At 42.1% G+C, this 17,107-nt stretch overlaps 1 protein-coding gene across 1 annotated transcript in view; it reads left to right on the forward strand.

Moving 5' to 3' along the window:
* The window catches only part of GTF3C3 (general transcription factor IIIC subunit 3), a 371,442-nt gene that overhangs the window by 139,941 nt on the left and 214,394 nt on the right, over positions 1–17,107 (forward strand). The window contains exon 9 of the mRNA XM_085648757.1: positions 6,477–6,580. Within this exon, the coding sequence (XP_085504883.1) occupies positions 6,477–6,580 (104 nt within the window). The remainder of the gene's footprint in view (positions 1–6,476; positions 6,581–17,107) is intronic.

The raw sequence follows: 17,107 nt of genomic DNA on the forward strand, positions 1-17,107 counted from the left end.
TCGCACCGATCGCCATCGACTCCGAACATTACATCTTCCTAGAGGATTTTAACATCCACCTCGACGACACCTGCGACACCAAAACAACCGACCTCCTGAAAAGCATGAGCAACATCGGCCTCAAACAACTTGCCACAGACCCCATCCACATCATAGGACACTTTCTCGACCCCATTTTTTTACGTCCAGCTACAATTGCGAACAACCATGTCTCGCAGCTCACCTGGACTGACCACAACAGTGTTAACTTCACCATCTCAGGATCTGCCAGCACTGGCACCACACCCCTCCGCTTCATGCGCAGAAACTGGAAAATGATATCAGAAGACCAGTGGAACAATGCTGTCCACTCCCACATGCCAGACACAACATCAAACTCTGAACAGGCTGCGAAGATCTTCTCCCAGTGGATCATGGAATGTGCTGACACAATCACCCCTGTCAAGCCAACCAAAACCAAATAACCTGCTAGACGAGTGAGCTAGTTCACTGCTGAGCTGAATTCCACGAAGCGCAGCAGCTGGCAACTAGAAAGGAAGTGGCAGGCAAGCAAAAAAGACAGGAGACCATACCACATTCAAGACGGCACTCAACCAGTACCACCACCTCCTGAAAGAAACAAAGAACAACCCTCTAGGAGACCGCATAGAAGCTAGCACTAACCACAGCAAGGAGCTTGTCGCCATCGTGAAGGAGTTCTCCAACCCCACAACTACCGGGAAATACATCACCCCCTCCCAAGAACTGTGTGACACCCTGGCGGACTTCTTCCACGACAAGATCTCAGCCATCTACGAACCTCAGGACTGCCTCATTGCTCCTGTAATTCAGGAAAGGATTCAAGACCTGGCAGTTGGATTGAACAGAGCAACGCGAAGCAACAAGCAACTCCAGCACCTTGAGCAGTGATATTGACCATTGATATCCAATTTTGATAGGACAATAGAGATAGTTGCTTGGACCTTGTGGGGAATCCTCAGTTTGGATAGAAGTGTTTCAGGATTTTCATTGTATGAAAGCTTGACCGGGCTACTATATACACTTGGGCATTTATTGACAGCTTGATGTCTGGTATTTCCAAGGTTTCTTACCTCTTTGGATATTTTCAGTTCGGGTCTTTGATCGTCGCAGCATATGCAGAGAGTGTCATAGGTGTTCCAGTCGCTACAAGTGAGCATTTCATTTCTGGACAAGTTCAGTTTTAGGTGGCTCTGTCATCGACTGATTAATGGCCCAGATTTTACTGAAACTTTAATGTTTACAATGTCTCTGGGGGGGCTTTCCGATTTAGGAAATATATGCAGTTCTGCCTTGTTATAAAAGGTGAACTGAAAATCATTGCTAATGATAAGAATTCCCGTAACAATTTCATGTGGATGTTGAAGAACATGGATGATATGATAGAGCCTTGAGGGACTCCTGCTTTTTTGCTGTAGGGTTTGGATGAGACAGGAGGAATATGGATGACATTTGTTCCATTAGCAGGCAGGCGATTAGGACCCTCTATGCCGATTTTGTCAAGTCTTTGGATTAGTGTGTCATGATCAGCTGTGTCAAAGGCAGCTGGAAGGTCCAGGAGACAGTGCTTAATTGGAGCAGGTAGTAGCAGGTGGGTCCCACCGTCACTCATTTTTGGACTGCCAATTCTTTTTTCCTCATCAGACTTTGACTCAGAGCGAGGAAGAGGAAAACAAAAGAGGGCGTAAAAGGAGGAAGAGAAAGACAGAAAACAGTAACAAAGAAATGAAGCAGGAATGAAAAAGAACTAGGACTAGTGAGCTAAAGAGGAAGAGACTTTCTGGTAGTGGATCAAAGAGGAATGAGGTGTCATCAACTACGGAGCCTTTGTGTTTTGCACTGCTGACATTCGATAGCGCCATCTGTAAGCTTCTAATTAAAAGTTTGTGTCAAGGCACTTATTCTTTTACAAATTAAGCACTGCCTGGAGAAGTAGAGAAGCAACCACCTTCTAGTCTACTGTGTTTTTAAGGTAATTCCAGACTGTGATTAGGGCAATTTCAGTGCCTCCTGGACGGAATCCTATTTTGGAAGTCTGAATGTATAAGATTTTATTCTGTGAACTTTTACATTTAGGCGAAGGCTGCTCTTTCCATAAGTTTGCCCAGGAAACATCCGTTTGCTATAAGTCTCTAGTTGTTGGGGTACTGAGGATCCAAGTTTGTTTTGCTCAATCACTGTGATATTTATACTTTTTTTAAGCTTTCTGAAAAAATCCTGTATTTGAGGAGTTTTTATCAGTGTGCTGAATAGGGTGGCAGCAGAAGATGTTAAAAGAATTTGTTTGAAGATTTGTGGAGTACAAGGGTCAGAGGAGCAATCGGCTGGCTTGCTCGCCTAGACAAGATCAAGAAATCAAATTGGGGATAATTCTTGGAAGGAGTGGAGAGGCTGTGGTAACCTATCACTTGGGGTTTTTTTTGTAAATGAGTTGGTCCTGTGTTTTCTTATTTGTTAAATAGGAATCCAGCGTATCTGCTTTGGTTGTGTAAGGATGTGCCACTTTGTCTGAAAAATCTTTAGAAATTGGATAGGTTCCTTCTGTACATTTTGGTTTACAAGGCTCTGGGACTATTTTATAAATGTCTTTATTGGCATTATTTGCATTGTAGATTCTGCGTGAATACTAGATTTTTCAACTTTTTTTGATGTACTTGTACATTCTGTTATGTCTGTGTAGACATATTTTGTCTAGAGGGTTGTTTGTTTTAAGCAAGGTGCATTTGGGTTTAGCAGTGTGGTGTTATATTTTTTTAATTCTGTATTCCTCCAAGGGGCTTGTTTTCTTTTGCTGTGTTTAGATATTTTAAGTGGTGTTAAGATATCAAAAGGCTTCATGGAGCCATCTGCAGAGTTTTTATCTGAACTTATTATGTCCAGATCTGTGTTGGAGGTGAGGTGGGTCTAAAGGTCCTAAAACTTAAGTGTGTTCCAAGTCGATATGTAGTTGCAGGTAAGATGAGTTTAGCTTGATTGTGTTGTTCTGCTTAGTGCTGGCTTAGAACAGGCTGTGGAGCTGTTTTCGAAAAGTGAGTGCTATGTGATAGACAAGGGGATGCCAGGTTATGAGTGTATTATGGGGTTGCTTTCTTTTGCATATGTTGAAGGTGTATGGGTGAGAGATGTTATGGAGCACGAGGGTCAAGTTTTATGGCTCTGAATTCTGCAATGGATGATAAGTTGGTATATTTGTGGAGGGAGTTGTTGGTGTCTTTGTAGTTTGGATAGTGTGAGCTGGACCTGGTATAGAATGTGTGTTTGTGTTGGCCAGAGGAGCAGAGTGATTGGATGTTGGTATATTGGGTAAGATGGGACTTTCTGTAATTGGGTGTTGATTTGTTTTGAAGAATAGTGTATTTGTTTGATTTGGTTTGGTAGGGTAATGATAGTAAACTGTTGATGGGGCTGGCATGGGCAGTGTTTGGAGCAGGCAAAGGTGAGTGGAAGAAGTTGGTATAAAAAGTGAAAAGGTGTTTGTGGGCATTATGAATATGTGCAGTGTGTGTACTGTGGTGTGTTCGCGATATGTGGCTTTGAATGTAGTTTAGCATGGAGTTTGGTTTGTGTAGGAGTGAAGGGGCCCTTGTGTGGGTGTAGGGATAGATGAGTATATAGGAGTCTATGTTAGAGTTGCACAGTGTTTGGTGAGTGAGCGGTGTTTGCAGTGACCTTGTTTGGTATGATTGTGTGTGAATGTCTGGATTGCCCCTGGTGAAGATTTGTAGGCAGAACAAAAATAGTATCCCTCTTGTATATTTTATACAAGTTTGCAAAACTGCCCTTATGGAATTCCACAGGAATATTTTTCCTGGCTGATATTAAGGGTCCGCAGCTTTTTTTGGAGCTTAAAGCCCGACATATTTCTATGGATATATGTTACAAATCCCTGTATGCTGGTGGGATTGGGACTATATATTGACCTTGTACTCGGCATATCATCTACTCATTTTTGGAGAATTAGAAAGTTACAGACCCCACATTCATGACTGAGAAGTGAGTAATCTTGACAACACATCCATTATACTACTTATACCAGGGTAGTTCAACTTTAACCTACCCCAGGCATTGATCACAGTTCTGATAATATGGAGACACACCTTGCATGTCCTCGGATAGTATTGCAGACTGACCATGGAATCTCTCCTGTGGATGGAAGCCGGGCTGGGATCGGTGCACTCCTCAGACAGATCCCAGGGATGGGAGGCCATCGAAGTGACTCTGGTACCTAGTAACGGATGCAACACTATGCTCCTTTCAAGACCTCCAGAGGGAATACGACATGCACAAAAACCAATTCTTCTTATTCCTCCAAATATGACATGCACTCATGCCACAGCTCAAAGACCTCAAGGAGATCCCTAAATGTAGCCCTTCTCGAAGAAAAGCTACTTTGGAAATGCAGTTTGTTTTTACAGGTGTGAAACTTTTGTAGGGGGAACATCTGGACCTGCACAGTAGAATTCAGTTTCGTAAAGTAGCTATATATTACGGCTTCCTTATTTCATTTCTCGAAGACTAATTAGGCTTCTGCTAAATGCTTGAAAAGGATCTCCTTTTCCTCAGCCTAGTCCAAGTTGATGAAGACAAACTAGCAGAAGGAAAGAAGTACACTAATAATTTCAGTTTTTCTATTTTCCGTTGTAAAAAAGCCAGCATCAACTTATCTAATAGACCTATAGCCGTATATTACTTACCTTAGAATATTCCCCAGGAACGATGTTTGTATCCCAACTAACCCTCCCTTCACTTTCTGAATACAAGTGTAATGGGCAATTTGGGCTGTCCTCTTGATCAGGTAGATGAGAGAAGTTCACTATACCATTTAATTAATTAGGAACGGTCTCTGGTTCATTGTTGGTGATATCCATTTTCCCCGGACCTCGCAAGTTTGGGGCCAGTCAGTCAATATATCCTAGACCACTTGGCGCCTCGTAGCGGTTTGGATGATACCAGGGAGGATGCATTAAGGCAGTCATTTTTGTAGCCCTGTTTTCCTTTTTTATGTTTTTGAGAATCCATCCAGGTCATCTGTTTTATTTCCCCCTCCTCCTGTAGCAGTTCAGCAAAAACCTCAATCTTTTCACGTCAAAAGAGCTCTCATGTATTTACATTGGCAAGATGAAAAACATGTTTGTACCTGTGAACTTTCTATAGATGGTTTCTAAAGTGGGGAAGCTGTCATAGTAACCCCCTTAAGTAATGTGTCATTATAAGAGATTGGTAAAGCTGCTATTTGTGGACTGGTTAATCAATACATGTCTTAAGCATTACTACCCTAAAAGATTCCAAGGCTGCCAAACGCCATGCAATGCTATCCATAGGTGCATGCTCCAGTTACCTTTTTGACAGAGAAAATGTTACAATACCAAACGTACAATTTTGGATGCAATTGCATATTTTTGGATGTCGAAATACTTCAATGCTTTAAACTTTGTGAGTGAATGCTTTCTGTGACAAAAATGGAAGCAGGTAATTAGGTGAGATACCTGGTGGAATGTTCCTGACGTCTGAGAGCAAATTAGATGGCCAAGCAGCCGATGACATTTAAAAACTCCAAGTGTAATTAGATGTATTGGTGGAAAGAAAACATTGAAAGGGGTAGCTGACTATCACTCAATTTAAATAATGTCTGAAGCCAGAAGTCTTAGTTAAAACATTTCAGTATATTGTAGTCTTTGGTCTCCTGGCTAATGTTTAGCAATTTTTGAGGCTTTTAAGGACTCAGAAACCTCTAGAAGGGTTTAAATGAAGTACTGGCTGTGATTCAGATTGCCGTCCTTACTAAGCAATTGGTCATTGGTAATCTATTTACAACAGCATGAACAGTCTTAGACAGTCACTGGTGAGTAGTAAATTGAATTTGCCTTTATTGTTGGTCCTCTAGTATTTTGTATTCCCCTGGGCTGATATGCAACCTTACATCTCATGTTACATATGAGTTACAGCCCATCTGTGTTAAGCCTTGTAAAAAGATTACATTAAAAAATCTTTGGGGCATGGGCAGTCTTAACCTGTGTGAGCTAATTAAGATAAACTATTCTGTAGGATACTAAAAGCTCCAGCAGCAAATTTTATTTCCAGAGTACCCGTCAACACTGGAAAATGCCAATGTCGGAGAATGAATTACATGTACTTTATTTGTTAAGTGTGTAAATACTTTGAATGGTTTTACTTGCGTTTTGTTCACCCGTAATACATATAAAACTTAAGTCTTAAGCGGAATGCTATATCTTCAAGAGGACTATGGGCAACAATGTACTTGTGTGGTAGTTTGCATTGAATATAACATTTCAGAGCACTTGTGGAATCAGAACAATATTTTTTTCAAAATGAATACGTACCATAGAGAGGAGATAAAGGCTTAAAATAAAAGACAACTATTATATTGGTTCAAAAAGTGTACTCTTGGTTACAAAATAATGCATTGTTTCCACTTGTATTGCTGCTGTATTTTTCAGCTGTAGAAGTGGTTCACTGTTTCGTACCGGAAGGAGTTCCTATAGACATCACAGTCAAGTTGATGGTTTGCTTGATTCACCTGAATATACTTGAACCACTGAATGTAAGTATGACTTGAGCACCTAACATATACTACATGAAGCAGATAACAGTACAATCTGTTATGTACTTGTATCTTTCTTTTGAATCCAAGATTGAACCAATAATAAATGAAGCATAACTATTTATTGAACGTTTAATCAGTTATTTTTTTTTTGTATTAATTTGTTACAATATATGGTTGCTCAGATGAACATTGCTATTGGCTAATCAAGTAATTGGCTATCAAGCTGGGTAAACAAATCTTCTAACAAAATATTACCAGCTAAGCAGTCATCCAAGGATGTGTTTAAACATTGCATGCTTAAAAGGATCTAAATTAAAAAACAAAGATTGACAACTGAATTCACAAATAATTCAGAAATGAGAAGAGAATGTGGCATTTCTTAATAGCTAGACTTTTGGGGGTAAATCAAGATTCATGATCTGGCAGAGTTAACCACCATCACTAAACATTTTCCCAATAATATAGTGCGTAGTCTTGCTTACCTTAGGGAATGTACCGGCCCCGTATGCCATATTCAATCCAAAAACATTATTACTTTAAATAAGAGGAGGGGGATCATCACAACTATACACATTTCGAAGCACCAGTGAACACTTGCTTAAAATAAACAATTTCAATACAAACAACCGTCTCTTGTGGTCTGCCCTTGTTTTTAAACAGTTTCCTAATTTTCTTTTGCAAGAACTAGTATTGCTAGTTGAATTACTGTGTAAACAACCACCATTGAGAGAAACATTTCTCGTCCTTGCCTGGACAGTGACTTTCTTGCAAAAAAAAATATTTCCGCCTCTTCAAATAGTTGACAAATTGGATTGGAGGGAGAGTAATTGCCTTAATCCAATCACAGCCCCCCTTCCGTTTATGCGAAGAACCCCTGAGGCATGCAGCTCATGTTCCAGTTAGTAATATAGGAGGGGATGTGTTAAGCCCTGAATTTTCCACGCTAGTCCCCGAAAGCATGCTTTGGGCCTCAAGACTCTGCTGACAATGCAATTCACCGGAAATATGACCATTGACCGAGTCCTCTTTGTTGCTTAGTACGTGAGGAGTATCTCGTGGCTCTTGAGTATGGTTCGGTACTGTTGGATATTCTGTATCGGTTTACAGGTCCTTGTCAAGAGTACATCGCCAACAAGACTGTGGTAGCCTGAGAAGGTGTAAGGAGAGACTTTCATCCCCATGCATCTGGTGAATGCATTAATGCATTATTTATAAGCTAGTCTGTGTGCAGCTTTGTCTTGAGTCATTATTTTAAGAGGCACTGACTCTTTATCTGTGATTGTATCAGAAAGGTGCTAAGCCTACCTTTGACCTGCTGCTTGGGTATGGCAGTGGTTTTATCAAATGAGGGCCCAGTGCTTTCAGGAAATTGAATACACCTCTCCTGCCTGTCCTCTGGAAACTGATCATCCAATCTATGCCTGAGCCCCTCACCTCACATCAGCAACTTCTTTTGCTCTCGATCCATAGAATTATACATCCCATCATGGCAAGAAAAAATGTCTTCTCTTGAAAGTAGAATTTGAAACTTGTCTTATTTTACATTACCATTTAGTTGTAAGACACTAAAAATATTTCCCAATGTTTTGGAACATAAGACCAGCTGCTCCAAAGGACCTCTTAATTCATGTTGTGTAAATATACTTTATCTCGGCTTAAATAAATGCAGAAATATGCTTTTTGTTATCGATTTTGCTCCCGGTGAAGATCTGTATAGGCATTTGAAATTGATGCTAGGAATGCATTTCGTGTCAGCTGAGACTTTAGGAGCAGAGGCAGCCCATTCGCTTTTCTAGACAGCTTCTGAGATGTATTCCAGGATTCTTCTGTAGTTCAAGACGTATATCTTTAGAAATCAAACACTGGCCAAACATGCCTTCAGTGCCCCCTTTTATTAATCTGCTCCCCTTGTTTTCAAACCCAAGGTACAAAATGCAAGCGTTCTTTCCTTTTCAGTTGCATAATAAATCGTCAAAAGAATTTAATATTCCATTGACCTACTGGCTGTTAACACTGATCCTGATTTTGTGTTTTTTTTTTGCTGAAGAGTTGTATATCAAAAACATATACGGAGCACCCTGTATTCCAGTGGAACTGGGATAATTAAGGCCATGCATACAAAACAAAGTCCCAGTAGACATCACTATGATTTACTAACCAATTATTTGGGCAAGGATTCACTTTCTTAATGCCCTGCTGTCACAATGAATGAACTACCAGATCAAAAAAGGTAGTCACTTAATCCATTTAGATTATATATATATATATATATATATATATTCACTGAAAAAACCATAGGTTTCAGGGGTGTTATAGTTAGCTGGACTTTTCACTTGTACAAAACCATTGAAATTCCCCCGTTATAGTTAGTTCAGCTAACTATAACTCGCGCGCCCGCAATGCACTGCTGATGACGTCACATATTACATCACTCATGACATGGTCAGTGACATCACTCATGACATCTCAAATGACATCACTGATGACATCACTGATGACATCATCCAGTGAATGTGTGTTATTCTGAAAATTAAATATGTTTTATATATGTATATCTCAAGGTCGATGGAAGAATAAATGGGTATATAAGTGTCTAAATGGATGATTTGTTTTTGAAAAATTGATTGTGTAACTGACTGATTAAGTGTATCATAGTGAATACATGGCTTAGTGAGTAATGTTTAAATATGTAAATATCTGTATCAGTCTCTCACTTTGTGTATAAGTGGCTGCATGGGTTGGTGAGTAGCTACATGGGTGTCTATATAGGTTATTAGTTGGTTTTTTGAGTATCAGTCTGAGTGTCTGCATGGTTCGGTGGGGGTATTACGTAGTGCATAGGTGCATGAATGAGTGACTCACTGTTTGTATGTGTTGAACACAGTATGTGTGCAGGACTGTATGGGTGGATGAGTGTGTGTATGGGTGTGTTAGTGAGTGAATGACTGTCTCAATAGTGTCTTTATGAGTAACTACATATGTTTTAAACTAGTATATGTGACTATTGGTGTATATATGTGAGTATATGTGAGAGTGAGAGATTGAAAGAGTTCCTGTATGAATAAGTATGTGTTTCTATAAGTGATTGTTTAAAAGACTAAGTATGTGTAAGTTTCCGTAGAAGTAAGTGTGGTGGTGTGTGTATAACTGTATATGCAAGTAAATGTATGTTTGATTCTTTATTAGCATGAGTGACTATGTGTGTGAGTAACTCTATGGATGAGTGGCATTGTGTAACAGGATGTATAGGTGTATGAGTACCTATGATGAGTGAGTACATGTATGAGTGACTGTATTGGACAGTTGGTGAATGAGTGGTTGTGTATGTGGATCTTAGAATTACTGAAGAGGTTGTTGTAACTGGTATTGGTATGTCCATTGTTTTGAAAATTTTAGTCTCTATTTTTGAATGTGTGTATCAAAGGTTATATTAGGGTGAGAGGAGGTCTGCCACTCTATCACAAGGATGATGTCATCAGTGATGTCATCAGTGATGTCATTTGAGATGTCATCAGTGATGTCATGAGTGATGTCACTGACCATGTCATGAGTGATGTAATATGTGACGTCATCAGCAGTGCATTGCGGGCGCGCGAGTTATAGTTAGCTGAACTAACTATAACGGGGGAATTTCAATGGTTTTGTACAAGTGAAAAGTCCAGCTAACTATAACACCCCTGAAACCTATGGTTTTTTCAGTGAATTTCTGAGGTTTTTTAAATGCTAATTCCTAACTATAACGTGCCTGAAACCTATGGTTTTTTCTGTTAATTTCAAAGGTTTTTTAAATGCTAATTTCTAACTATACCTACAGAGATAGGACATGTGAAGAAAGAAGAAAAAATGCACAGAAAGAAACAAAAGAAGTGCAGAAAGAAGCAACAGAAGTCCTCAAATACGAAGATAAGTGCAGGAAGAAGGATAACGTGCAGAAAGAACAAAAAGAAGAGCAGAAAGAAGCCTTGTTGCAAAATCATCCTGTACCCTCAACTTTTTCAGACGGATACTGGTGGTAACTGAGTCTGACTAACCAGTCCTAGAGCCAGTGCTATGTTAAAAGACACTTAGAATACAGTGAAAACACCTACATACACTTGGGAACATTATGCGTTGGGGTCCCCCTGTGATTAGCCTTACCTCCTCTATAAGCCCCTAGTATATAATAGGGCATGGGGATTAAAACTACCTCTTAAAACAGGCCACAGGGCGTTTTTGCACACGTTAACTCAGGCCCCGTCCCCTCCTTTCACCATTGTGTAAACACGCCCTGTGTCCGTTTTTAGTTGGGAGATTAAGTTCATTTGAGTCCTGAAGGTCCCTAGGGTCCAACTAGCCCACTAGGTACCTCCAGTAAGTGCCACAGAGCTGCGTTGCAGAGAGGTGTAAAAAGTGGCACGGCCTGGACCACCTCTCTGCAATGCAGCTCAGTGGCGCTTACTTGAAGCACTTGGTGGGCTAGTTAGCCCCCAGGGGCCCTCAGTATTGAAGGGAAATTATATCCCCAATTTAAAACGTGCCATGGTGCGTGTTTGCACACGTCACCTCAGGCCCCGTCCCCTCCCTTCACCACTGTGTAAACGCGCCCTGTGGCTGTTCTAAGTTGAGAGATTAAGTCCCCTTGAATCCTAAGGGTCCCTAGGGTCACACTAGACCACTAGGTACCTCCAGTAAGCGCCACAGAGCTGCGTTGCAGAGAGGTGTAAAAAGGGGCTTGGCCTCAGAACACCTGTCTGCAGCGCAGCTCCCTGGCGCATACTGGAGATGCCTGTTGGGGGCGCGTTTGCAGAGTGCTGCATGGAGGGGGCATGGCCTCCGGCACGATGCCAGTCTTTTATTTATTTTATTTTTTTAAGAAGGGGGGCTGTGTGGTTCCCCTTCTTATTCTAATTTATTGGCCCTGATGACCCCATCCCCCAGGGCCTGTCTCCTAATTATATTTTTTTGACCCCAATCCCCAGGGCCGGCCACTGTTTTTTATTATTTTTAAAAAATATATATTTATAGACACGCCTAGGACATGCTGGACAAACCGTACGTACCTATCACCATGACGATTTGCGTGATATTCATTAAAAGGCGACTATGCATGCAATTAATCCACGTGGAATGTATTTACACCACTAGTGAAGCTCTGACATGTCTGATGCTCTACCGTGCCTAATCCCGGTAGACACCCTTGTCGTTTATTTATACAAACATGGGTAGCTATTGACGGGCACATTTAATACACATGCACACCAAGCCATTCAAAGGGGATTCGACAAAAATTCGACCAAAACTATGCAAGAAACCCCCCTCACAGTTAATAAAACACACATCCACTGCCGGATGTGTAATACTTTTTATTTTACTCTCTGGAAAGGGGACGAACATCACTTGCGAGTCACAGCGCGCTCCTGACAGAGCCCAATGCTGTGTTACACCCACCATTGCCTGCCGAGTGCCACACACCTCTGTATTGTATTCCACTAGCTAGTGCATATGCTATGACACTCTCTAGCCCATGTGCACTGTAACACCACCCCGTGAAAATGTCATGCCACACTTGTCTTCGCACGGGTTATATTGCCCCATCTAACGTGCCTTCCTCGATGCCTATGTTATAACGCACAGTGCTATGCCATACATATTACAATTTGGGATCCATATCTTTGTCACAGTGCATATGCAACGTTACACTCCCCAGCACATATTTTATATTACAACTTTAGAGACTAGTTAGGTTACACAACACTGCCCTGTGCATATTACACTCCAAGGCGCATATCGCATAGCACGCGCTAGTGCCTGTGCTATCTCGCGCTCTCCAATGAATCTGTCATTGCGCACAATGTATTGCATATTATATTTCACGCCTGGTTCATCTTATATCACACTTTTTGGTGCATAGTTTATACCATACACTATATCTAGTTTTCATTTTCAATCGTGCTCTCAGGACTATGTTCTATATAACACTGTGTTCACCTACCCTTTTCACGGGCATTACATTTTGCGATAGGGGGTGGAGGGTCAGGGGGTGTTTTTGCCAAGTGAGCCCGGAGTCACAGTCACTAACGTCTTCTTCTTCCTGAATAAAAGTGAGATTATGCTGCATACTTGTTCATATTTTAAGTAGTTTGCACAGACAAAATGTTTTAAAAACAATAAAGTTTCTAATACCCGCCTTCTCTGAACAGTTAGCTTGCTGCCCCATCCCCCTCCTCCCTATCCTCTGTTGTGTGAATCCATGGACTAGCCTCCTCCCTCCTGCCATGCATGGTCTGATGTGCTGCCACTGCCCTCAATTTAGTATGATGTACCAGTCCACTCCTCCTGCCCTCCATTGCCCAATTCTATGCCCCATCATTTACCTCCTGCTTAAACTCTGTGCTTAGCTTGCTGCCCCTATTCTCCTTCCCCCTGCCCTCCGATGTCTTTGTGCATGCCCCTGCTCCATCCTTTTTGCCCACCATGTCCCATGGACCTGCCACTCCTATCTACTCTGAGTGTTCTGTTGAGCTGCCACTCCCCTCCCACCTGCCTAGCATTGTCAGATGACTGTAACCTGTCCCTGCCACCTCCACCCTGCCTGTCCACATGCCATGCCTCTATCCTCTTCCTCCTGTCCTACATGGTCCATTGTACTGCCACACCCTTCTGCCCTCCCTGGTCTGTTGTGCTGCAACTGCTCCTCCTGCCTGCCCCGTGTGGTCTGTTGTGAGGCCCCTTCCCCTGAACTTTCTTGTCTGTGCACAGGTCCTGACCCTCCCTTCTATCCTCCATCGTCCTTTGTGCATGCCCCTGCACCCTCCTTCTTGCCCATCATAGCCATTGTGCTGCCACTAACCCTCCCACTTGCCATGCATGGTCTTCTGTGCTGCCATGGCCCCTCCCACCTTCCCTGTGTGGTCAGTTAGCTGCCCCTGACCCCCTCCCACCTTCCCTCCATGGTCTGTGTGTATGCCATCACAGTCTCACTGTTGCTCTTCATGTTGTGTCTTGCTTCTAGTGCCCATCCTGCCTGACCTCCATGGCCATCTTGCTGCTCCTGCCCTGCCCCCTTGCCCCCAGCCCTCTGTTTACATGTGCAGACCCCTACTCCCTCCCTCCTGGCTTGTCTGTTCCATTGTAATGCCCCTGATCCGTCCCTCCTGCCCTTTATGGTCTGTTATGCTGCAGCCTTCTCTCCTGTCTGTCCATTATGGTCAGCTAGCTACCATTGCCTCTTGCCCCTCTGTTCTCTGTTGTCCATGTGCATGGTCCTGTCCCCTCCCTCTTGCTTTCTATGGATTGTTGTGCTACACTCCCGTCCTGCATGCCCTGTGTGGTGTATTTTGCTGCTGCAAACCTTGATGCCTGCCCTGCAGGGTCAGTTTGGTGCACCTCTCCATGTCTCTCCTGTCCTCTGTTATCCAAGTCCATGTCCCTATCCCATTTCCTTCCATGATCCAATGTACCATACTTGCGAACATTTTGAACTTGGTAAGAGGGAGATTTTGAAAAAAAACTGGGGTATTGATTTTCCCCTTTGAGTTACATTGAAAAAGAGGATATTGTAGACAGGAGACAGATCAAATAAAGCCCATTTGAGCTTAAAAACATTGGACGTTTCCTGGCTGAATCGGGTCTGTTGGCATGTATGGTTGTACTACCATTGCCTCTTCCTTCTGCCCACAATGGTCTATTACATTGCCACAGCCTTGAAGGAGGGTAGATTTTGTATCACAGGGGGCCCCTGGCCCGTTCTGTCCACACCTGAAGTATGAGACCCTTGTCCTTGCCCTGCCAGCCGCATTTGTAGGCCGTATTAAATTGACCAGCGGGTCCTGTGTTGCTATATAATTATCCTGAGACATCCTTACCACTCAGCCAGCATAAAACCCCTGTGTAGGCCCTTCTGTTCAATATGTAGGCCTCTTTGTTAAATTGACCATAGCTCTGCAATTTTAGTGTATAGCAGTCTGAAGGCAGGTCTGCGAGGCCTTCTGCTCCAAACTAGTAGCCCCCACCCTACCCGAGTGCTCCGTGCTCGGTATCAAAGTTCAACATCCCCCTGAAGCTGTCGACATACAGTAGGCTGCATCCTGGACTGGTACTTGCTTCCTGGGCAGGTTTCCCGCTTTTAAGGAAGTGGCAACCGCAGAGCGTCAAGTTAGGAGAACTGAGGAGATTTTATACATGAATATATTGAATTCCTGTACAATACCCATTATTTTCTGCTTGCTCTATGGAACTTACGATAAGCGATTGGCCTGAGAGACTGACCTTTTCACCCAGTCCATTGTCAGCATTAAGTGGGTAAATGACGAAATGTCTGGTAAAATCTGCAGACGAAGCTTTTGGGTAGCATACGTAGGTAGATGTAGCGTGCAAAGGAGCCCACAAAATAATATAAAAAGGGAGCACCCACAGATATCGACGGACAACCTCGCCGTCTGTATGTAGGTTAACAGGCTGTGCAGGTTTTCCCCAAGAACTGGGAGCTCTTGTCTTCCTTTGCTTAAAATGTCTTGCTCTGCTTTGCTTGAAGTATCTTATTCTATTTTACCTATATGAAATGTCATGTTATGTTTAACCATTGTTCTCTTTACTTTTGCATTTAAAAGATGTTGTATTGTAATTGCAGGAATGCTTGCTCTAAGAGTAAATGTGAGTGTCCCTAGGTAACATTTTCCTTGGTGTAACTTGTTTCTCATGATGCATTTATAGATGTGTTTTCTCTCTCTCTCTGTCAGTCCATTAATTGAGATACAGAGAATATCATGACAGCTGTATGATTATCTGGATTCTGTATTTTGTACTTTATGTCTCTATTCTGCGGTTTCTTTGAAGTTGCATCTTCTCATTAAACTGCCATTGTATTCTGCCTCCAATTCCATGTCTCATATGTCTGTTTTCTTCATTTTTGGAGCAAGCGTTCCTAGGCACCCCGGCTCAAATTAAGGTGCCCCTTTTGTCCCTGACTCACTCTCCTGCTCAGTTCTGTGGTGGCTCCCGGGGCTCTGGGGACCGCCCCTAGCTTCCTTGACCCGTAATAGATCTTCCCTCCAACAGCCTCTCTTGCAAGTCCTGTATTGTTGGTTTGTTGCCCCTGCCCCCCTTTCCACTGCCCTCCATAGTCTGTTGTGCTTCCACGGCCCTTCCTGCCTGCTCAGTGTGGTTAAATTGTTGCCTTTGCACCCTCCTACCTGCCTTCAATTTTCAGAGTCCGTGCCCCTGGCCTCTGCCTCTCAACAGTATCCTAATGAACAACTAGATTGCTAACATTCTATATTTATTACAAAAGTGTGGAACGCCTGACATCATCTTGATGTAATCAAAACTGTAATACCTAGAGCATTCCTTTAGAAATTACATATATGAGAGGGTCTTATTGGCATCAAAATTGTGGTTAGTGCTCTAAAAGACTAAAATAAGGACATATTTTCTGAGTTTTCAAATAGCGACAAAGCACTTTTAAATTATTTGTTATCTTTATGTTTTTTTATCTAGTTGACAACTTGATTAAATGTTGCACTTAGGGGAGAGGATGTGGTGTTACTTCCAGAACTGCAGACTTTGCAACTGGGGAACCAGGTTGAAGTTTCTGCTTCAGCTCGACATTCTGTGATTCTGGTCAAATCACTTAGTCTCCCCATGTCTACAACCAAAGTGAATTTGTTCTTGTGTGATGTAACCAATGCTCATGTAAAGCACTCCAATACCTGACAAGTCTGCACTATATAACACTGCAAAAACACAAAATAATAAGTGTTTTGCACACTTCTGTCATTGGGCTATATTTGGGCTATATCTGGGTGATTTTGGGCTACATTTGGGCTCTTTTGTCTCCGGTGGCCATCTTGGGAGATTTATTTGTTATGAAGTTTCCTAATTTCCTCATGTACTGCAGTCTCCTCAGTCGGAAATGCTTTCAGTTTTTTACTTTGATTCCATCATGAAGGTATTCAGATATGTCACACATTTGCCATGAATTCTGAATGTTAGCACTCTAGTTGCTCATTAGATCACTGTAGTAAAACTACTGTTCACCATGGAAGTCTGCTCCTGGTATTAAAAGTGCATGTTTCAGTCTGCATGTCAGAATTTTTTAATGAAATAGAAGAGGATTTCAGAAGTCACTCAAAATGTGCCCTCATTTTCTTTCTTCAGCATTAATCATAATTTCTATGGCAAAATGAACCCCCTCATTGTGTTCCTTTTTAAATTAAATGTTTTAAGTGTTACCAGTTTATTCCAATCAAGATGGCTTCAGGTGTGCCATACTTTTGTCATAATGAAGACAGTAAGTGCTCTAGTTGTTTTTAAGAACATTCTTGGACATTCTGTCATTGGGCTATACTTGGGCTACATCTGGGTGATATTTGGGCTACATTTGGGCTCTTTTGTCTCTGGTGGCCATCTTGGGAGACTTATTTGTTATGAAGTTTCCTAATTTCCTCATTTACTGCAGCCTCCTCAGTAGGAAATACTTTCAGTTTTTTACTTTGATTCCATCAAGAAGGCATTCAAATGTGTCACACATTTGCCATAAAATCAGAA

This window comes from Triturus cristatus, chromosome 3_2 (genome assembly GCF_964204655.1).
Source record: "Triturus cristatus chromosome 3_2, aTriCri1.1, whole genome shotgun sequence".
Classification (NCBI taxonomy): Eukaryota; Metazoa; Chordata; class Amphibia; order Caudata; family Salamandridae; genus Triturus; species Triturus cristatus.